The sequence below is a fragment of the Carcharhinus amblyrhynchos genome, chromosome 1 (assembly GCF_965287045.1).
Source record: "Carcharhinus amblyrhynchos chromosome 1, sCarAmb.v2.hapA, whole genome shotgun sequence".
NCBI classification, from domain to species: domain Eukaryota; kingdom Metazoa; phylum Chordata; class Chondrichthyes; order Carcharhiniformes; family Carcharhinidae; genus Carcharhinus; species Carcharhinus amblyrhynchos.
In genome coordinates, this window is record NC_137324.1 from 174532569 (window position 1) to 174555643 (window position 23075).

General features: G+C 44.1%; 1 protein-coding gene across 1 annotated transcript in view; it reads left to right on the forward strand.

Annotated features, from left to right (window-relative positions):
- Positions 1-23075, forward strand: part of grid2 (glutamate receptor, ionotropic, delta 2) — a 956474-nt gene that overhangs the window by 879510 nt on the left and 53889 nt on the right. Inside the window, exon 14 of the mRNA XM_080200204.1 lies at positions 119-285. Within this exon, the coding sequence (XP_080056330.1) occupies positions 119-285 (167 nt within the window). The remainder of the gene's footprint in view (positions 1-118; positions 286-23075) is intronic.

Genomic DNA, 23075 nt, shown 5'->3' on the forward strand with positions numbered 1-23075 from the left:
AATTTTGTTTCTTTACCCTGGCTTCCTTTGCTTTTCCCTACAAACGAGGGGGTAGGGCAAGAAAAAGGCCAGATCAAGCTGCATCGGATTTGACTGAAATCTATTCTCTAACTTGCAGGTTAAAGCTGGGAATTATGCCTTTGTTTGGGATGTAGCGGTATTGGAATACATCGCCCTGAACAGCCCCGACTGCTCTTTATTCACCGTCGGCAACACCCTGGCAGACCGAGGGTACGGCATCGCTCTCCAGCACGGCAGCCCGTACAGAGACATCTTTTCCCAAAGGTAGGATCCCACAGATTTAACATGGTTTATCCCATGTGTTTAACCAGCCACCCGGCAAACATTAGGAACTAATGGATCAAGAGCAAAGCAAACAAAACTGACCTTCCTTCCCTGAGAATTCCATTAAAGTAAAAGTAATGTTTGTATTCAGCCCAAAACATACACTTACTCTCAGTTGTGCTACTTTGTAATGCCTGTTTTGCCTGAGCATGTTTGTGGATTGTTTAAGAACTGATGGATGTACTGATGCGAGCATTTTTAATAACATTATTGTTGCCTTTTCCTAAATGTATATTTCTCCCATATGTTTTGAATAATTTGTTCTTCACTCAATCTTTTTCCAAATGCTGTTTATCAGACAAGAATAAAACAGTTCTGATGCTGGCGGAGGAATGGATACCGGAATAGAGAGATCACATTATTGAGTAACTATTATAACTCCTATCAACAGGAATCTTTTTTTAGAGTAGAAGGAACTTAAACATTATTTATTCACAGCACATTCCCTTAATTTTTACGAAGGAGAATTTGCAGAGAATTGATGTATCCTTCTGAAAATTAAATCGACTGAAAAGTAGTTCCTTCTGACATATATTGCGTTGCTTGTAATAAACCATTTCTCCGATAAAAGAGAGGGTTTGCATTTATTCAACCTGTTTGTAGAGGATTTTCTGGTCGCTCTCACCCCAAAGCTGGGAATCCCATCCAAGGTCAACAGACCTTTGCATGATCAGTGTTCCCACCCATTACAATTCCCCGTGGTGGACAGGACGGGAAAATTCCATCCTTTAAGTTTATTTATTTAATGTTATAAGTAGACTTACATTAACACTGGAATTAAGTTACTGTGAAAATCCCTTAGTTGCCACACTCTGGGGCCTGTTTGGGTACACTGAGGGAGAATTTAGCACGGCCAATGCACCCTAACCAGCACGTCTTTCAGACTGTGGAAGGAAACCCATGCAGAGACAGGGAGAACGTGCAGACTCCACACAGACAGTGACTCGAGCCGGGAATCAAACTCGGATTCCTGGGGCTGTGAGGTAGCAATGCTAACCGCTGTATCATTGTGACGTCCACGCATTTTGAAGTTTATTTGTTTGTGTCACAGGTAGGCTTACATTAACACTGCAATGAAGTTATTGTGAAAATCTCTTAGTCACCACACTCCGGCACCTGTTTGGGTACACTGAGAAAGAATTTAGCATGGCCAATGCACCTAACCAGCACGTCTTTCGGACTGTGGGAGGAAACAGTGGGGAAACCCATGCAGAGAAGGGGAGAACGTGCAAAGTCCACATAGACAGTGACCCAAGCTGGGAATTGAACCCAGATCCCTGGTGCTGTGAGGCAGCAGTGCTAACCACTGTACTTCCACAGCCTCAGGAGGTCAAAGAGCTTTACAACCAATGAAATAATTTTGAAGTATTATTATGTTAGACTGCGTGACATTCATTTGCACACAGCCAGCTCCCACAAACAGCAATGTGATAATGACCAGGTTTGTTTTAATGATGTTGATTGAGGAATAATATTGGCTAGGATACCAGGGATAACCTGCTCTGCTTTGGAATGGGGCCGGGGGTTATTACATCTGCCTGAACGAACAGACTGGACCTTTTAGAATCTCATCCAAAATCTGGATGATTAAGAAACATGACTTGACTGGTATCATGGTTTACCATTCAGTGTCCTGCTGCATTTGTATCAACACCTTCCTGAAGCCAAAGTTTTGACATTGGAATGGTACAAAATTTAGCTCGTGAACAGCAATAAAAGATGATCAAAAATGTTCTATTCATTTCAACAATCAGCTTCTTATTCAGCATCGTAGAATCATTACAGTGCAGAAGGAATACTGATATGATTTTGTCATTTGTGGTCATACTTTTTTTAAACTTCAACCATTTCTCCACAAAATTATAAACTGCGCTAAGTCAGGCACGTTAAATCATTATTGTACATTTATATACAGCCCAGTCACCTAGTGAATTGTAATGCTTTTACACAGCATGTGTGCCTCAATCAGTCTTCAGAAACGAACTCTCCTCATGGCTCAGGTTTTGTACTGAGCTTTACAGACCAGGAAGACTCCCTTGCCAACCAGCAGCCGATCATAACCAGCTTGGCTTCAGAACACAACAAGGTAGAGAAAAAGATTAACCCTCAATCGAGTCTGTACGGACCACAATCCCACCCAGCCCCTGTTCCCGCGATCCTGAATGGCCCCCTTCTGCACTGTAGGATTCTACGATTTGAACGTTGACAATTGTACTCCAGCAAAACATAATGTCTCATATGCAGAAAATGAAGCTACACTCCTTGAAGGTGGATCGTATGGATAATGTTGGAACATAAGAGAGACAAGACTCTGTGTCCAGTTATACCAAGTGTCAGTCAGCCATTGTATAATTTGCACCACTCTTACCTCTGTGTCAGTGGGTTGTAGATTCAAACTCATTTCCCAAGAATTAAGAACTGGGATTTTACGATCTCCCTTGGGTGAGGCTTTTAAAATCCCGCCCGAGGCCAACAGAGAATTTCTGTTCTGCGAGTCTCACCCGTCCTGATTCCGGGGCAAGCAAAGCAGTAAAATTCTGGCCGTAATCTAGACAGATTCTCCAGTGCTGGAGGCACTGTCCTTTGGATGAAGTGTTAAACTAATCTTCCCTCTGCCCTATTGGGAAGATATAAAAGATCGCCATCACACTATCTGAAGAAGAGCAGGGAACTCTCAGTGGCATCCAGGTCAGTATTTCTCCCTCAGTCACCATGCAGAAATAGATTCATCTGACCTTTCTTTTCTCGTTATCCTTTGTGGGAGCTTGCTATGCCAAAACTGCCCGTGCTGTTTCCAACATTACAAAACTGACCGATCTTCAAATGTTGCATTGGCTGCAAAGCATTCTATGACAGGATGGTAATTCCAGGACATTCTATAGTTGTGCAAGTTCCCTTTTTTTCCTCATTATTATTGGCTTAACATTCATACTAAGGGCATAATTGTTGTATTAAATAGCTGGATAAGCACCGCAGCAGGTAAGATGTCTTTTGCAAGCGCTACTACCAATCATTTTCCAGAGATTAAAAATAGCAAAGTGGCAGTTTTAGTACATTCAGAGAGCTTAAAACAAAATAGACAAATCCAGAAAGATGTCTCACAAATGGAGCAAAAATCTGTGGTCTCAACTATTGGGGTGGCATCGTGGTTAGCACTGCTGCCTCACAACGCCAGGGACCTGGGTTAAAATCCCAGCTCAGGTCACTGTCTGTGTGAAATTTGCACATTCTCCCCGTGTCTGCATGGGTTTCCTCCAGGTGCTCAAGTTTCCTCCCACAGTCCGAAAGATGTGCTGGTTAGGGTGCATTGACCCGAACAGGTGCCGGAGTGTGGCGAATAGGGGAATTTCACGGTAACTTCATTGCAGTGTTAGTGTCAGCCTTACTTTTTACTAATAAAACACCTTTATTGCAAGATGGCGCAAAGGTTTAAGGAAATTGCAGCCACTGTGTGCCTACTCGAAAAAAGAATCCTATATTAACACAACGCCCTTGCTCCATTTAAAACAGACTCTGCAATTTCTTTAAACATACCCACGGGGTATTTGTGAGAAACTGCAGTGTTTGTACTGAGTTAGAGGCTGATACATCAGCATCCATCTGCAGTAGACTTGATAATTGTCCTTCAGGATGAGCAGAATTCAATCAGTAAATACCTGCTCTAGGATAGAATGAATCTCTGTGTCAGAGTACTTGGTTCTTGCTGACTATCACAGTTCAGAAGAGGCAATTCATCTTCCTTTCTCGCCATTATTTTTTCCTCCGTAATCAATTTTATACGGAGTTAAGAATTGAGCCAAACTGGCTACATCTGCGCGATAGATTCTGAATCTTTATGAGGTGAGTGTTCATCTTTAGTGTTCCTGACACAGATCTTTCCTCAGATGAATGCAGATTCCATTTATTTTGAGCGCCGGCACAGAAAGCTCAATGTTTGATGAGAACAGCCTTTGGATTCTTTTGTTGACACCATGTTCAAATTACCTGTTTAGTATGGCAAGGTTTTCATCAGAGCGTGTTCAATGCTTTTGTGATTTGCCACAGAAACATCAAGCTATTCAATGAGGTCATGTGGGATGGAATATGTGACCCACCCCCCCCTCACCTTGTCACCTGACAATCCGACCCCTCAATTAATCCATTTATTTAATTCTTGGGACATGGGTGTTATTGGCAAAGTCAGCAGATATTACCAATTCCCAAGTTTCCCTTGAGAGATTGGCAGAGAAGGTTCTTCAAAAATGTTCTGAATTACAAGGAAGGGACCCCCAACGTGCTTAAGAGTTCCAGGGGCGGACTGGTGGCACAGTGGTTAGCACTGCTGCCGCAAAGCACCAGGGAGCCAGGTTCAATTCCCAGCCTTGGGTTACTGTCTGAAGTCTGCCTGATCTCCCCATGTCTGCTCGTGTCTGCATGGGTTTTCTCCGTGTGCTCCGCTTTCGTCCCACAGTCTGAAAGACATGCTGGTTAGGTGCACTGGCCATGCTAAATTCTCCCTCAGGTACCTGTGGCGACTAAGGGATTTTCACAGCAACCTCATTGCAGTGTTAATTATAGAGTCCTACAGTGCAGAAGAAGGCCATTCAGCCCATCGAATCTGCATTGACCACAATCCCACCCCAGGCCCTATATCCATAACTCCATACATTTACCATAACCAGCCCCCCCTGACACTAACGGACAATTTAACATGGCCAATGCACCTAATTAGCACATTTTTCGACTGTGGGAGGAAACCCACCCAGACATGGCGAGAATGTGCAAACTCCACACAAACAGTGACTCAAACCGGGAATCGAACCCGGGTCATTGGCGTTGCAAGATAGCAGTGCTAACCATTGTGCCAACATGCCACCCAAGGCCCAAGTCACAGGCTTCATGTGAACCTACTTGTGACAGTAATAAATAAGCTCAAGAGGGTTTTCACTCAGAGACAATGAAGAAATGATGATTTATTTCCAAACCTTCATGGATGTGACTTTGAGAGAAACCTGCAGGGACCCGTGTTCCAATGTACTTGCAGCCCTCGCCATCTTTGGTGGAGATCGCAGGATTGGCAAATCCAATTTGCATTTATTCCTAATTTTCCCATTTACGCTGCGTCAATTTGGATCTGGAGTTTGCATTAAAGACTGTCGTTAGACATAATCTAAATAAGGACGCCAAGATCCACTGAAGGCAACAATTGGTGACGTATGCAAAATAACGGGAGCATGAATTAAAATTTTATACATTGTCTGTACAATTCCATGCTACGTCCCTGTAATGCCCGTGATGATAAAAGACTTGGACATGTCTAACGCAGGCGGATGTTAAGAACAGGAGTCAAGAAATTCTGCAGCACCCATTATACTCATGAAAGTGCTGTGGCGCAGAGCGTTACCCCACTATGGTTTTTAGAAGAGTACAGCATTGGAGCAGGCCTCCAGCCAATCATGATGCCTGTCTGAACTAAAACCGTATGCACTTAGGGAGTCCGTATCCTTCCATCCCCACCCTATTCATGTATTCATCTCATTGCCCCTTATATGCCGCTATCCTACCTGTTCCCACCACCTCCCCGTGCTTTGTGTTCCAGGCATTCACCACCTTCTGTGTAAAAAACTTGCCTTGCACACCTCCTCAACTTCTCCGCACGCACTTTAAAACTATTTCCCCAAGTAATTGACCCTTCCACCCTGGGAAAAAGCTTCTGACTATTCACTCTGTCCCTGCCCCTCATAATCTTGTAAACCCCTATCAGGTCACCCCTCAACCTTCATCATTCCAGTGAGAACAAACCAGCCTCTCCTCCAGATTTTGAGCAGTCATTAACCCTCTCCTGAATGCCAGGGGATGGAGCCAATTTATTACCCTGGGTTGTGTTAGCCAAAGACAGAGGCCCAAATCAGCAACTAGCTACATTTATTTCCTCTCTACCACTATAAGCAGCCATCATTTCTCTTCCCAAGGTAAAGAGAAAATGTGGAAGAGCTAATGAACCTTCTGGAAATGATTGCCTTTGGATTTTCAGGCTCCCACCGCAGCACTTTCCAAACCCACAAACTCCACCAGGCGAAGGGCAGCAGACACACGAGAACAGAAAGCCAAGGGCAGCAGACACATGAGAACATCACCACCCGCAAGTTCCCCTCCAAGCCACTCACCATCCTGACTTGGAAATATATCGCCACTCCTTCATTGACATTGGGTCAAAGAAGCAAAAGTCCCTCCCTAACAGCACTGTGGGTGCACATACACCACATGAACTGTAGGGGTTCAGTAAGATGGCTTATCAACACCTTCTCAAGGTCACTTAGGAACAAGTTACAAATGCTGGCAATCCCCACATCTCAAGAAGAATTTTTTTTTATAAATGGCCCCATCATTGTCCCCAGTTTAAGCAATTTTGGGGCTCAGATGAACTAGGTGAACTGTGTCTGGCCGTTTTTTTCCCCAGTTTGGAAAATTTTTACTCATCAGGAAAGCTAAAGTAAAATGCAAGAGTCAGTGATTTTTTTTTTGCCAGCTGCTTTGACATTAAAAGCTTGCTGGAAATCAAAAGTCCAGGGCCTGAAGGAATTGAACTGTGTGGCTGTCAGACCACATCAGACACTGAGGAGGAATCAAACTGGACTGTTCTTCGGATGTCTCTCTGGTGCCGAGTCGACTCGAGCAAGGTCTATTCTGAGAGTTTGGCAGATTGTACACACGGCCAGCGCTGCTGTGACAGGGGACATCAGCACCCTTTTTCTCTCCATCAATTCTGTCTGGATACGCAGCAGGTTATCAATGGAATGAGCGCCTTTTGATATGAAAGCTCCTCTTGCTGCGAATGCAAAAGTATCTCCGGCAGCACAGCTAAACGTGGAAGTTGCTGGAGTCTACATGGTGGATATTTTTATTTCCCCAATTAGCAGTCTCAGCACAGAGCTTTGCGTGACCGGGAGCACAAAACCCTGGAGGTCAGCACAGCCTGCGTGACTTTCCATCGCTAAATTTTATGCCCTTACCTCAAACGTCAAGAGTCTCATGCTTTGAATGTTAATGGATCATCCCATTTCTTGTGGGAGCTGACATCACACCAAAGCACAAGCGCACAAGTAGTTTGAATTAAAGTGGGCCTGCAATTACCTACGCCCTCTCTTGACCTTGCAGTACATCCCAAAGAGCTTTGCGGCCAGTGAATTATTTTTTGAAGTGTAGTCATTGTTGTAATATAGGAAAAGTGGCGGCCAATTTGTACACAGCAACATCCCACAGAGATTTGAGTCGTTTGCTTAGGGGCAACACGGCGGCACAGTGGTTAGCACTGCTGCCTCACAGCGCCAGGGACCCCGGTTCAATTCCCGGCTTGGGTCACTGTCTGTGCAGAGTTTGCACATTCTCTCTGTGTCTGCATGGGTTTCCTCTGGGTGCTCCTGTTTCCTCCCACACTCCAAAGATGTGCGGGTTAGGTTGATTGGCCATGCTAAATTGACCCTTAGTGTCAGGAATATTAGCAGGGTAAACGTGTGGGGTTACGGAGATAGGGCCTGGGTGGGATTGTTATCGGTGGAAGTTTGATGGGCCAAATGGCTTCTTTCTGCACTGTAGGGATTCTATGATTCTTCTATGAAAGGGCCAGGTCAGTTGTTCCAGTTACGCTGGTTAAAGGATAAATGTTAGCTAAGGCACCAGGCAGAACGTGGGAATTAAAATGTTAGTGGGAGCCTGGGTTGTATTCTCAGGTAGAGTGTGGCTGTGAAGCACTTTGAGATAGGCCTGAGAGTATGAGCTTACTTCATAACTACAAACTGACAGCCTGTTCAATATCTATCCCAATATCTATGTCAATTGATGGCAAATGCAATAAAACAAATCAGGAAAGATGTGAAACGTAAGCTGTTTTGTTATTGCCCATTTTACACACACACTAAATCAATATTCCTCTCCGTGTACATCACATAGTATCACACTGGTGTTGTGCAGTGTGTCCCAGTTGTTACCATCCCAGTTGATGTTACTACTGAACTGGAAGATCCCAGAATGGGTCCCTGGCACAAAAGCTCAAAACTATTACTTTTGTTAGGAAACGTCACAGAAATGCCAATTAGCTTTTAACAACAAAAGAAGTCATCTATTATATATGAAATGTTGGACTATAATATGATATTCCTTCATTCCCACTTATCTTCACAAACATACATGGATGCTAAGGATAACACTGTTTGCACAATATAACCCGTGCTCTCATGGTCTCAATAAACACATAGTCCCTTTACGCCCACAGGCTGGCCATAGTGAGACACTCAATTCTGAAACCAAATGGCAAATGCCACTCAATAGATGTTTCGCCGATTTCTCCACAAACTCCCTCCAGATGACTTGCACACAAGTGTTTCCAAATTCCACTCTCAAAAAGACATGCTTTAAAATCTTACAACCAAAGCTTTCCTTCAGCTGTTTTCATCAAGGATCCATCTCCAGGCTTCCCAACAAAAACTCTTTCCTTGTGGAGCTTCTCGGAACATCTTTCAACATGAACAATTCTGCATAAATGCAAATAGTCTTTGTCAATTTTAGAGTGGGCTAGAACTTTTTGGAGCTGATTATCTTTATTTTATTCTTTCGGGGGATGAGAGTGTCGCTGGCTGGCCAGCGTTTGTTACCTGCCCCTAATTGCCCTTGAACTGACTGGCTTGTTGGGCCACTTCAGAAGGCAGTTAAGGGTCAACCGCATTGCTGTGGGTCTGGAGTCACATTTATACCAGACTAGATAATGGGCTGGCTCAGTGGCACAGTGATTAGCATTGCTTCCTCACAACACCAGGTCCCAGTTTCAATTCTGGCCTCAGGTCATGGCCTGTGTGGAGTTTGCACATTCCTCCCCTGTCTGCATGGGTTTCCTCCAAATGCTCCGGTTTCCTCCCACACTCCAATGATGTGTGGATTAGCCTGAAATTGACCCTAGTGTTGGCGGGATTAGTAGAGTAAATGTGTGGGGCTGTGGGAATAGGGCCTGAGTGGGATTGTGATCAGTACAGACTCTATGGGCTGAAGGGCCTCCTTCTGTATTGTAGGGATTCTATGACAGCAGACTTCCTTCCCTAAAGGGCATTGGTGGAACAGATGGGTTTTTATGAGAATCCATTAGTTCAATGGTCATTAACACTGAGAGTATTGGTTTATTTAGAAAAATTCATTCAAATTCGACCTACTGTCAAAGTAGGATTTGAATCCCGTTTCATTCCCAGACCAGTCACCATACCACTATGTCTCCATCTTTTTCCGTTTGTTGGAAACATCCCTGTACCATTCAGTTCAAAGCAAAAACTTTGTCCACAAAGTTGAAGAAAGTGAAAAGCTGACAAAGGCTCGGAGAGGGAAACAGGGCATCTGAGACTTGTGCATGCCATAAGGTATCTACTTAACCAATCAGATATAAATAAGAGATAAACAGTGGACTTGAGGGGGGCTCAGATGGGTGAATTCAACATGAAGTAAAGAAAGGGAAATAAAGAGCAGGAAAGAAAGATCAGATTAAGCAGGAGAGCAAAAAGGCACAGAAAAGCAAAGTGCGTTTAAAAATTGCAAACTTTAAAATTTAATAACTACAAAATTTACTTGAAATGTTCTAAACTTGAAGGAATGAGACTCCACACTTGTGAGTTAATTTTTTGTGTCAGAATAGTTGGCGAACTATTAACCACATTGTTAAAAGTGTTTGTGTCCTGAAGTTGCTGACGCAACTACCCATGTAATAACTGTGAGCGTTGTTAGCCTTGCTTATATTTTGGCAACACGCTATGACCTAAAATCGCTCCAATGTTTCAATCAAAACATTTACTCGATTAGCACTTCCATTACCAGAAACCGTTGGTTGCTCTGTTTCAGACTTTTCACTGAATGCTGAACAGGTTGATAAATATCGCAGGTCACCAACTCCCCACAAAACAACAGACAACATTTCATTGGCAAGACTCCAAGTAGGTCGTTTCCAGCCTGTCCTGTGTTCTAAACATGCCACCTATGAAGGAAATAAAGCCCACAGCTGAGCCTTTCCTCTCTCCCACCCACAGTGACATTTTAAGAGAATGAAGGAGGATATTATCACTTAGTACTGCAAGAAACGCCATGGTAGAATCTGTCAACAGTCGCTCATTCTGTGTGATGGTCCCTTACATTGCCACCAAAACAGAAAAACTGTTGTTGCAGTCCCTCTTAGAAAAAAATAAATACAGCTCAGTAATGTTAAACAGCCTCTACAGTTTATGTCACTCTTGTTGCTCAAAAGGCTTCTCTCTACGGTTCCACAGCTGGCAACAGTTTACGATCATATCATAAACTTTAACTGCAACTTCAGTGGGAGATAAGTCAGTGCAAGAGGTTTCTTTATCTCGAGGGTTTCCGCATGGGCAAGGAATTTGAAAGACGATCAACACTGGTTCAGTAACTTGTCCACTGCAGCTATGCACCCCCCTCCCATAGAACCATAGAAAAGTTATAGCACAGAAGGAGACCATTCGGCCCACGTTGTTTGTGCCAAACTAAGGACACGCAGGTGCCTTTTCTAATCCCACCTTCCTGCACCCATCCCATAGCCCTGAAGACATTATGGGTAGCACAGTGGCACAGTGGTTAGCACTGCTGCCTCATGATGCCAGGGCCATGGGTTCGATTCCAGCCTTGGGTGACAACCTGTGCAGAGTTTGCATGTTCTCCTGTTTCTGTATTAATTTCTGGTGGAATGGTGACACAGTGGTGAGCACGGCTGCCTCGCAACACCAGGAATATGGGTTTGATTCCCAGCTTGGATCACTGTCTGTGCGGAGTTAGCACGTCCTCCCCGTGTCTGCATGGGTTTACTTCGGTGCTGCAGTTTCCTTCCACAGCCCAAAGATGTGCAGGTTAGGTCATGCTAAATTGCCTCTTAGTGTAAGGGGGACTAGCTAGGATAAATGCATGGAGTTATAGGGATAGGGCCTGGGTCAGATTATCGTCATTGCAGACTCTATGGCCCAAATGACATCCTTCTGCACTGTACGATTCTATGATTCTATAAGCTTACGGCACTTAAGGTGAAGATCCAGGTACTTTTTAAAAGAGATTAGGATCTCTGCCTCCAGCACCAACTCAGGCAGTGAAATCCAGACATCCAACATCCTGGTTAAAGAAGTTCTTCCTCGTGTCCCCTCTATCCTACTGCCACTTATGTTGAATCTACGTCCCCTGGTTCTAGAATTCTCCACCAAGAGAAACAATGTTATCCTCCCATTCTACCTCTGCTCCTTCTAATTTTGTACACCCCTATCAAGTCAGCCCACAGCCTTCTTTGTTCCACGGGGAAAATGACCCCAACCTTTCCAATCTCCCAAACAAATAGGTTTCAGATCGACTCAACATATCGTTCAATTTATCGTGAGAGATGTCATTTGAGATCAATTAGTTTGAAAACTAATATCACGGCAAATTAACTCTGAACATAAATTAACGGTTTGCAAATTAAAAGATACATGAATTCTGTTTCGACAAGATGCTGCTATTTTATTAATTGAGCAGTGTTCATCATATGCTTTCATCAAAATTAATGTGCATTGAATTTCTAAATAATTAAGTAGCACTTGCCATTTATTTAAATTAAACGAGAAAGTATGTTGTTTGAAATGCCAGATATCATAGCGACAGGATCTCATTAACATTTGGAATGTGCACGTTTTCAAAGGAGTTGATTATGGTCTTTGACCAAAATAATCTTGATTCATTCTTTCTCAGATTGTCTCCCTGAAAACTGAAGTAAATACACAAAATTTATTGAAATTTATAAACAGATTAGTTAAACGAGTGCTTGCATTAATCCATTGGAGGTTATTGGTTGACCTGGCACTCACATGGAGGTCGATGTCATGCCATGGTAGCCTTGGGAGGGGTCAGGGGGCATTGAGGTCAGGTAGCCATGGGAGGGGTCAGGGGACATTGAGGTCAGGTAGCCATGGGAGGGGTCAGGGGGCATTGAGGTCAGGTAGCCATGGGAGGAGACAGGGGCCTTTGTGGCCAGGGACTCATGGAATCCCTACAGTGCAGAAGGAGGCCATTGAGTCTGCACCGACAACAATCTCACCCAGGCCCTATCCCCGTAATCCCACTTATTTACCCTGCTAGTCCACCTGACACTTAGGGGCAATTTACTGTGGCCAATCAACCTAACCAGCATGTCTTTTGGACTGTGAGAGGAAATCAGAGCACCCAGAGGAAACCCACGCAGACATGGGGAGAACACGCAAACTCCACGCAGACAGTGACCCAAAGCTGGATTTGAACCCAAGTCCCTGGTGCTGTGAGGCAGCTGTGTTAACCACTGTGCCAGTGTGCCAGCTATTGAGGGAGTCATTGGGTTATTCCACGGCCTTATGGTTGCACCTTTAGGAGTCACATACTTTGCAAAACAATCTTTCTTCCCGAAGACAATCTCACAGTTGAGCAAGATGCCAAAGGAAATATCACAGCCCTAACATGAGAAATCTTCAAGGCTCATCTCTGGACTATTTTCATTTATGATCGTATTACTATCTCAGCAGGTCTTATCTGCTTCAGCTAGCACTAACCAGGTAAATGTTGGCAGAATATGGGTGTTAGTGCGTGATGCCAACACAACTGAAGCAGAAGAAGGAAGAGAAACCCTACTCTATGCTTGTGAATGGAGGTTCAGCAAGAAACCCTAGCGTATTGTGAAGTTATTGAGTCTCAACTACCCTGTAATCTAGGCAATTCCAGTCTGAATTAATTGCTCATTGTCTCTGTTCCAATTTTGCATGCATCAAGACTTAGAAAAACTTGCTTACCATTCTGTTGCCTTACTCATAGATAAACCCTAAATTAGGGCACTTCAATTGGATTCATGTTAAAACTGCATGGATTTACGTGACCAGAGAAACATTTGAATGCACATGAACCAAAGTTGGTTACTTCTAGTCTGCATCAAGGGGAGGTTAGACAAGAATTTGAGGGGTTGGTTGAGAAGGGAGAATAGAGGGGTTTTGAAGGTAGATTTAGATGAGGAAAGACAAGTTTTAAGTTTATTGATCAGTGTCACAAATAAGCTTACATTAAAAATCCCCTAGTCACCACACTCCAGCGCCTGTTCAGTTACGCTGAGGGAGAATTTAGCATGCCCAATGCACCTAACCAGCACGTCTTTCAGATCGAGGGAGGAAACCGGAGCACCCAGAGAAAACCCACACAGAGAATGTGCAGACAGTGACCCAAGCCTAGGTCCATGGCACTGTGAGGCAGCAGTGCTAACCATTGTGCCACCCTATGGAATGGGAGTAGGCTCGAGTGGAGCACAAACACCAGCACAAATTGGTTGGGTTGAATGTTAATGGGAACTCCAGGACAATCCTGGAATGTTGGCCACGTTACATATGGAGCATCAGCACTTTGGAAATTAATATGTCTCAATCACATGACGTGGAGAAGGATATTACAAGGTTACGATTTATAATCATGAAATTGGCAAATATTTTTCTTGCGATTCTAATCAGAGGCCATTTGACATGGGAGGCAACAGTCAAACAAGTCAGTTGTGGCTGTAATGGATCAGAAATGGCCTCATTAACTCGCTAAACCAGTGCATAATTTGACAATGAGGAAACATTTAGTTCTTTTATTGTGAGTCAGTCTCCAGGAATACAATGTAACAATGAATTTCAATCAATTGGTTTCAGACTCATTTCATAAGCCTCCATCTAATTGAACGTGTTACATGTAATGACATCTGCTATCTTCGTGATGTTTTCATTTTAATTGCTCCCCGCTTCAAGTATATAATTTAATGTGAAAACATTTGAGAGAAATGTAGCATGTTTCGCCCATTATTCATTTTGTAAAATAAAACGGAAATGGCCGTAAAGCCATCCTTTACTCAGTTATCTAATTACAATTCACTTGCATCCCTTATGTATCGTTAGCTTTTCAAACCAACTGCTCCATGCCTTATAAATATCATCCCACCCACCCCCATTATTTCAAATCTGTAGATTAATTCTGTCCAATCTCCATAGACGTTTTAAAAGATAACGCCATCTTAACTCAAAGCACTGAAAATTATTCATAGTTCAGAAGGTTATTTAGCCCACTGTGGTCATGCCAGTCCTTTGAGAGAGATTCTTCAATTAGCCTCACACCACCCCCCCAGCCCCCCAACTCTTCCCCCATAACCCTGAAAATTGGTCCCGTGAAACTTGTATCTCATTTGCATTTTGAACATGTTTCACAAATAACAAACAGCAAACAAGACAGTTTCAATGAAACCCAAAAAGACGGACAGAGATTTGAAATGCGGGTAGTGAGGGAGCGATGGTTCGGTTCTACAAAGCCTTGGGTCGCCTCCCATCTGGAATACTGCATTGAGTTTTGGGCACCACACCTCCGGAAATTTCAGAGAATAGAATCATAGAATCCCTACAGTGCAGAAGGAGGCCATCCAGCCCATCGAGTCTGCACCGACCGCAATCCCACCCCTGCTCTATTTCTATTACCCCACATATTTATTCTGCCCCTGACAGTAGCGTCAATTTTAGCATTGCCAATCAACCTCACCCATATATAAGACCATAAGACATACAAACAGAATTAGGCCACTCGGCCCATCAAGCTTGCTATGCCATTCAATCACGATTTTTTTTTCTCATCCCCATTCTCCTGCCTTTTCCCCATAACCCCTGGACCCCTTATCAATCAAGAGCCTATCAATCTCTGTCTTAAAAACACTCAATGACCTGGCCTCCTCTGTGGCAAAGAGTTTCACAGGTTCAAAATTCTCTGACTGAAGAAATTCATCCTCATCTGTGTTTTAAAGGATTGTCCTTTCAGCCTGAGATTGTGCCCTCTGGTTCTACCTTTGAACTGTAAGAGGAAACCGGAGCACCCGGAGGAAACCCACACAGACACGGAGAGAATGTGCAAACTCCACACAGACAGTGACCTGAGGCCGGAATTGAACCCGGGTCCCTGACACTTTGAGGCGCTCTGCCGGGTTCAATTCAAACTGGTGCCACCCAGTTATAATGGTCGTTGAGGGATGCCCAGATTGACCAAAATTATACCAGGGCCTAGCCTCTAAATTATGGGGACAGATTGTCTAAGCTTGGCCTACACTATACTGCCTTTGGAACATAGATGGGCCTACAACTATCGAATTGTTTGTCATTTCTGAATTTCTGTGCTTCATTTTTGATCTTTAAGTGAACCCTCACTGAACCTTAGATAATGCGGATGCTGGAATCTGAAACAAAAACAGAAACTGCTGGAAAATCTTGGCAGGTCTTACTGCATCTGTGGGGAGGGAATCCAGCTAATGTTTTGAGTCTGGGTGACCCTTCAAGTCAGACCTGTTGAGGTTTTCCTGCACTTTCTGTTTTTGTTTCATTGCATCTTACTTTGTAGACATTGGTCTAAACTTTATGCCCCTCCCACCACCCAGGCCACCCACATTGGGTGCCGAATTTAGTGTTGCAGCTACAGGCAGGGTGAAGAGAAAGATCGGCTTAATATATAGTGGGATGATTTAAAAGTCTGATGACAGCAGGGAAGAAGCTTATATAATCAGGCAATTGAGGTGGGCCTGTTAGAATATAAAGTCCCTGATTAAGGGCCAAATTGATGGGCCAATCAGGGAGCCTCTTTATTTGTACTTAACCAGGCGTGTCAGTTCCTCTGGGACTCCGAGTATAGACTGCTGTCTGAGAGCGCCCTGTATGTTGTTCTCAAACTTGTAAATAAAGGATTTTGGTGAAGGGACTTCTGACTCCAAAGACTTACTACAAAGCTGTTCTTGAGTCAGTTGGTACGTGATCTCAGACAATTGTATCTTTTTCCCGACTGAAGAAGATGGAAGAGAGAACGTCCAGGGTACATGGGGTCTTTGAATATGCTGGCTGCTTTCCCGAGGCAGCGGGAAGTGTAGACGGAGTGAATGGATGGGAGGATGGTTCGCGTGATGGACTGGGCTACGTTCACAATCCTTTGTAGTTTCTTGCAGTCTTGGTTAGAGCAGGTGGAATAGGTTTGAAGGGCAGAATGGCCAATGCGTGAAGAGAATACAGTTTTCACAACTTAAATGCAAGCATTTCCAGTTATTCCAGGGGAAAGAAAACAATAAAAACGCAATTCTGCTGTGATCGTAAGCAAAGCCTCACCTTCAAGCTGAACCTGAGCTTAACTTCCCCATGTCGGCTGTGCGTAAAGGTTTGGGGAGATGGTGTAAAAGTGGAGTTGAGGGCTGAAGATCAGCCATGATTGTATTGAATACTGGTGGATCAGGCTCAGTATGGTCTACTCCTACTCATGGTGTTTTTGGGTTCACGTACGTGTGTTCAAATGCACATCTGACTGCTCCGCCTGTTCAAAGACACAACCAGATACACGGTCATATAGAACGAGAGACCCTCACTAATTTCAGGTGGGGGGGGGAGCAGGGGGCAGGGAGGGTGAGCATGAAATTGCACGGATGGGATTCCATCCGAGACCGGATAAGATTTTACGGTGGGGCGGACAAGGCCTCAGATGGGAAGCTGCTTGCAGGAATGGGGATATTGAATTCGATGATCAGCCATGATCAAAATGAATGGTGGAGCAGGCTTGAAGGGCTGAATGGCCTGCTCCTGCTTCTAGTTTCTATGTTTAGTCTAGTTCGCTTTTTACCAGTCTGGGCCCAGCTTCTCAATATCTAATTCCTCCACCTCGGTCTCTGCCAGCCTTGTACATTTCCTGATTTTTCTCTGATGCATTGGCTAATATTACACAGGTCCCTTTTGTCTTTGTGCATCTGTACGTGTACACACACATTTATAAAAGTTACGGGTGAGTGACTTTACCTGAGGTATCTAATTCCCGGAACATTATCCTCTTAGGAGATAACAGAGCAGAATCTTGTCACTAACCAGGTCATTTAGTATTTACCGCCCACTGGGGACCTTCCACATCGGCGCTGAAGGAGAAATGCTTTTATTTTTGCAACATTAAGCGATCCATTGGAAATAAAGGCTAGCCAATTAGCATGTTATTAAGGAAGAAAGAGAAGCCAGATGGCCTGCATGAGAACACATAGAAGACAAAAGGAAAAATCAATCTGAGCCAGAAGGAATAAATCTTACAACCGTGGCATCTTGCATTTTTGTGGCATCTGTAAAATGAACAGTTTTATTTGTGATCGGAGAGGAACAAAGGGGAAATTCCTGATCGGATCAGATAACATAGGCTGAGAGGAGGATAGTGTGGAGCATTGAATGTCAGCATGGAGCAGATGGGCTGAATGGCCAGTTTGCCTGCTGTAGGCTTTGTGTGGTTCTATAGGTAATGAACAACAACTTGCAGATAGACCCTTTAATGTAAGAGACATCACAAAGCCAAAGCAAATGGGTATTGTTTTAAGTTAATCTATTATTGTCGCAAGTACGCTTACTGCAATGAAGTTACCATGAAAATCTCCGAGATGCCACACTCTGGCACCTGTTTGGGTACAATGAGGGAGAATTTAGCACGGCCAATGTATCTAATCAGCACGTCTTTCAGACTGTAAGAGGAAACCGGAGCACCTGGAGGAAACCCATGTAGACATGGGGAGAAAGTGCAGACTCAGCATTCAGTGCCCCAAGCTGGGAATCAAACCCAGGCCCCTGGTCTGTGCCACTATCTACTAAGTCTAGCAGAGAGGACAGGCATGATAGCACAGTGGTTAGCGCTGTTGCTTCACAGTGTCAAGGACCTGGGTTCAATTCCCGACTTGGATCACTATGTGGAGTTTGTACACTCTCCCCGTGCCTGTGTGGATTTCCCTCCAGGTGCTCCGGTTTCCTCCCACATTCTGAAAGATGTGCTGGTTAGGTGGATTGGCCTAAAAAGATGCCAGACTATGGCAACTCGGGGAATTTCACAGTAGCTTCATTGCAGTGTTAATGTAAGCTTTACTTGTGACTAATAAATAAACTTTAACTTTATACTGCCCTAATGAGAAAGGTTTGCATTTGTATAGTGACCACTGGGCATGAAAGAATTTAATAGCCAATGAGGTGCATTTGAAGTGTGGTCACTGTCGTAATGTAAGAAAGTAAGAAGTCTCACAACACCAGGTTCGAGTCCAACCAGATTATTTGATAGTAATCCCACAAGCTTTCGGAAACGGTGTTCCTTCGTCAGGTATGTGGAACTGTACAGATTGCTGGCACTTCCCATGAAGTAACTTAGCAGAGTTACTTTTTCAACAATATACATGTTCAATAGCTTCAATTGAACATGCGAGAATTCTTACTGTGTTTACCCCAGTCCAACGCTGGCATCTCTACGTAATGAAAGAAATGCAGCAGCCAATTTGCGCACAGCAAACTCCCACAAATAGCAGCATAACAATGATCAATGATTCCTTTTCCTGATGTTGACTGAGGGATAAGCATTGGCCAGGACACTGGGAATGTGAATTTCACCCTTCTTTGAAATGGGATCTGTTACGTCTACCAGAGAGGGCAGGGTTTAATGTCTCAGTTTGGTGTCTCATCTGAGATCGAGATTTACCAACAAGGCCAAACGTTGATGATTTACTTCACTTGTTGATATGACCAGGATGCTATTGGGACTTGAAGGTTGAGTTATAAGGAGAGGCTGGTTGGACTGGGACTTCTTTCTCTGAAGCGTAGAAGGCTGAGAGGTGATCTTATCGAGGTCTAGAAAATAATGAGGGGCACAGATCAGCCTGATAGTCAACATCTTTTCCCAAAGGTAGGGGAGTCTAAAACTAGAGGATAGAGGTTTTAGGTGAGAGGGGAGAGATAAAAAAGGATCCAGAGGGGCAATTCTTTTCACACAGAGGGTGGTGAGTGTCTGGAACAAGCTGCCAGAGGCAAGAGTAGAGGCTGTACAATTTTGTCTTTTAAAAAGCACTTAGACAGTTACATGGGTAAGATGGGTATAGAGGGATATGGGCCAAATGCAGGCAATTGCGATTAGTTTAGGAGGTTAAAGAAAAAAAGGGGTGGCAAGGACAAGTTGGGCCAAAGGTCCTGTTTCCATGTTGTAAACCTCTGACTCTATGACCAGTGCGTAAATGTGGTAAAATAGCTCACTGAAGGCTTGGATTTTTCAGTTCTGCTTAAGCAATTAGGATTAAGCTTCAGACTTCATGTTTTTTTTAATGTTGGCTTTAATTCAGAGCAGAAAATCGCATCTCATGACTGCTCAAGGGGAATCAAACTTTTGCAGTGAAAATTGGAAGATGGAATAGTTGGCGTGAGAACCCAAAGACTTGGTGGCAATTGCAAGTTATAAAATTTCCCAATTGCATAATTTTGCCTGACTTTGTCATGAGACAATGGCACTGGAATTTATTCCATGGAAGTGATGACTGCTGCTCTGCCTGCAGTTACCAGTGTCATATCCCATTGTTTCATTGTGTGAGCCTGGTAACTCTTTCCTCTCTCAAAGGGCTGGGTACAGAGCAACAACTATAATTTTCATCGAGTGTGGTCCAGCCAGGAATCTGCATCAGAAGTAGTGACGTGTATCACTGTAAAACCTCCTCGATATTTACGAGTCAGGTGTTGAGTCACTATGTGTTCCCTGGCCTGTCCAAAGATGTGCCGGTTAGATAGATTGATTGTGCTAAATTGCATCTTCGTGTCCCAAGACGTGTAGGTCGGGGGATTGGCTGGGCTAAATTACCCCTTAGTGTCCAAAAAGTGTGCAGGTTAGGTGGAATCGCCATGCTAAATTGCCCCTTAGTGTCCCAAGATGTGTAGGTTAGGGGGATTGGCCATGCTAAATTTCCCCCTAATGTCCAAAGATGTGCAGGTTAGGTGGATTGGCCATGCTAAATTGTCCCTTAGTATTCCAAGATGTTAGAGGGGTTGGTGGGATAAGTGCATCGGGTTATGGGGATAGAGTGGGGGGTTGGGCCTGGGTTATATGCTCTGTCAGGGAGTTGGTGCAAACTCGATGGGCCGGATGACCTCTTTCTGCATCACAGGGATTCTATGGGTCTATGCTCTGAGTGACCCACAATTTCACAAACAGACATTTTCACTTTTCATCTATACATCTGCCCGTGGTTTGCACGGATGCAGTTTGGGGATGTCCATGAGCTATGTGGGAGATCATAGAAACTAGAAGCAAAAGTAGGCCATTTGGCCCTTCAAGCCTGCTCCGCCATTCATTTCGATCATGGCTGATCATCAAATTCAATATTCTGATCAGCCCTTCCCCCCATCCTCCCCATATCCCTTGATTCCCTTTAGCCCTTAGAGCTATATCTAATTTCCCCTTGAAATCACACAATGTTTTGGCCTCAAAAACCAGTGCTTTCCGTGTTTTTCGATGACTTCTTGTGAGGACCATTCAATTCTTCCATGTTTCTTCAGGATCGAAACATCGAAACATTGCCTTATGAAGTTAGGTTGAGGGAGCTGGGACTCTTTTCCCTGGAGAGACGAAGGTTGAGAGGCGACCTGATAGAAGTTTACAAAATGTTGAGAGGAATAGATAGGGTGGACTCTCAGAGGCTATTTCCCCGGTTTGAAATGGTCGCTACGAGAGGACACAGATTTAAGGTGCGGGGAGGGAGGTTCAGAAGTGATGTTAGGGGTAAGTTTTTCACTCAGAGGGTGGTGAGTGAATGGAATCGGCTGCCGTCAGTGGTGGTGGAGGCAAACTCGCTGGGGTCTTTTAAAAGACTTCTGGATGAGTATATGGGGTTTAATGAGATTGAGGGTTATAGATAGGTCTGTAGGTTGGTAGGTGATGATGTGATCGGCGCAACTTGTGGGCCGAAGGGCCTGTTTGTGCTGTAGTGTTCTATGTTCTATGTTCTATGTTGCCTGAGGTGTTGAGCAGGGATCCAAAAGGCTAATGTGGCTTCAAGAGAAAGTGAGGGGCATTGCTGAAACCCTGGTGGGTGGGGAGGCACAGTGGCTAGCACTACTGCAATACAGTGCCAAGGACCAAGTTTCGATTTCCAGCTTGGGTCACTGTCTGTGTAGAGTTTGCATGTTCTCCCCGTGTCTGCAAAGGTTTCCTCCAGGTGCTCCGGTTTCCTCCTCTACCTTCATTTTTGCTGATGTTCGCTATGAAATTTCTCACGGGTTCACCATTCCTGGAGAATCCCGGTCAGTGCTGGATGTTTGGCCATTGATTAAATTTCATGCTAGTAAGTTTCTTTTTAATTCGTTCATGGAACATGGGTACCACTGGCTAGCCAGCATTTATTGCCCTCCTTAGTTGCCCCTGTTCGGAGGACAATTGAGAGTCAGCCACATATAAATCATAGAAACCCTACAGCACAGAAGATTGAAGGCCCATCGAGTCTGCACCAACAACAGACCACCCACCCAGACCCTATCCGCACTTAGTTACCCTGCTATTCCCTCTAACCTGCACATCCCAGAACACTAAGGGTTAACTCTGTATGTCCAATCAAACTAATCTGCACATCTTTGGACTGTGAGAGGAGACCAGAGCACCCGGAGGAAACCCACGCAAACATGTGGAGAGTGCGCAAATTCTGCACAGACAGTGACCCAAGTCGGGAATCGAACCCAGGTCCTTGGCGCTGTGAGGCAGCAGTGCAAACCACTGTGCCATTATGCCGCCCATATCTGTGGCTCTGGAGTCACATGTAGGCCACACCAGCTGAGGACGGCAGATTTCCTTCCCTAAAGGACATTAGTGAACCAGATGGGTTTTTTCAACAATTGACAATGTGAAAGGGAAATTAAGTTTAACTAATTTGTTAGAGTTTTTGAGGAATTTCAAGGAAAGGTGGATGAACGGGAAATGTGTAAATGGGATGTACTTGGATTTTCAAAAGACATTTTAATGTTAGTACACAAGATAGGAACACGGTCTGGGGGTAACACAATTAAGGATACCAATAATTAAGGATTGATTAGCATAGGTTAGAGTAGTGATTAGTAGGTACTTTTTGGGTTGGCAAGTTGTAACTCATAGAGGCCAAAGGATTAATGCTGGACTTCAGCTGTTTAGAATCTGTATCAATGACTTAAAATGAATTAATGATAACTAAATTTGCCAATGACACCAAGGTAGACAGGAAAGTAAATTGTCAATGGGAGATGGAGCGTCTGCAAAGGGATATAGATAGACTCAGTGAATGAGCAAAAATTTGACAAGTGGAGCCTTAATGTGAGACAATGTGAACATGTCCAGTTTGGCAGGAAAGTCAGAGAGGCGACATGCTGTTTAAATGGTGAGAGATTGCAGAACTTGGAGGTGCAGAGCACCCTACTACTAGAGTCACAAACGGTTAGAACGCAGGTACAGCAAGTGATTAGGAAGGGAAATGACATGTTGGAGTTTATTGTAAGGAAAATGGAACCTGGAAGTTGGGAAGTTTTACTGCAGCTGTGCGGGGCCTCGGTCAGATCACATCTGGAATATTGTCTTAGCCTCCTTATTTGAAAAAGGATATAATTGCGTTTGAAGCAGTTCGGAGAAGCTTCACGATTAATTCATGAGGCACTGGGTTTATTTTATGAAGACAGGTTAAAGAGGTTGGGCCAACTTTCCACCATTTATTGGAGTATATAAGAATGAGAGGTGATCTTATTGAAACATGTAAGATCCTGAGGGGACTTGACAGGGTGAATATCGAGAGAATCAGGGCTGGAATTTTCTGGATCAGCAAGCTATTGAAATCCCCATTCACGTCAGCGAGATCGGAAGATTCCGCTGGCATGAAAGACTGGAAAATTCCAGCCATTGTACTG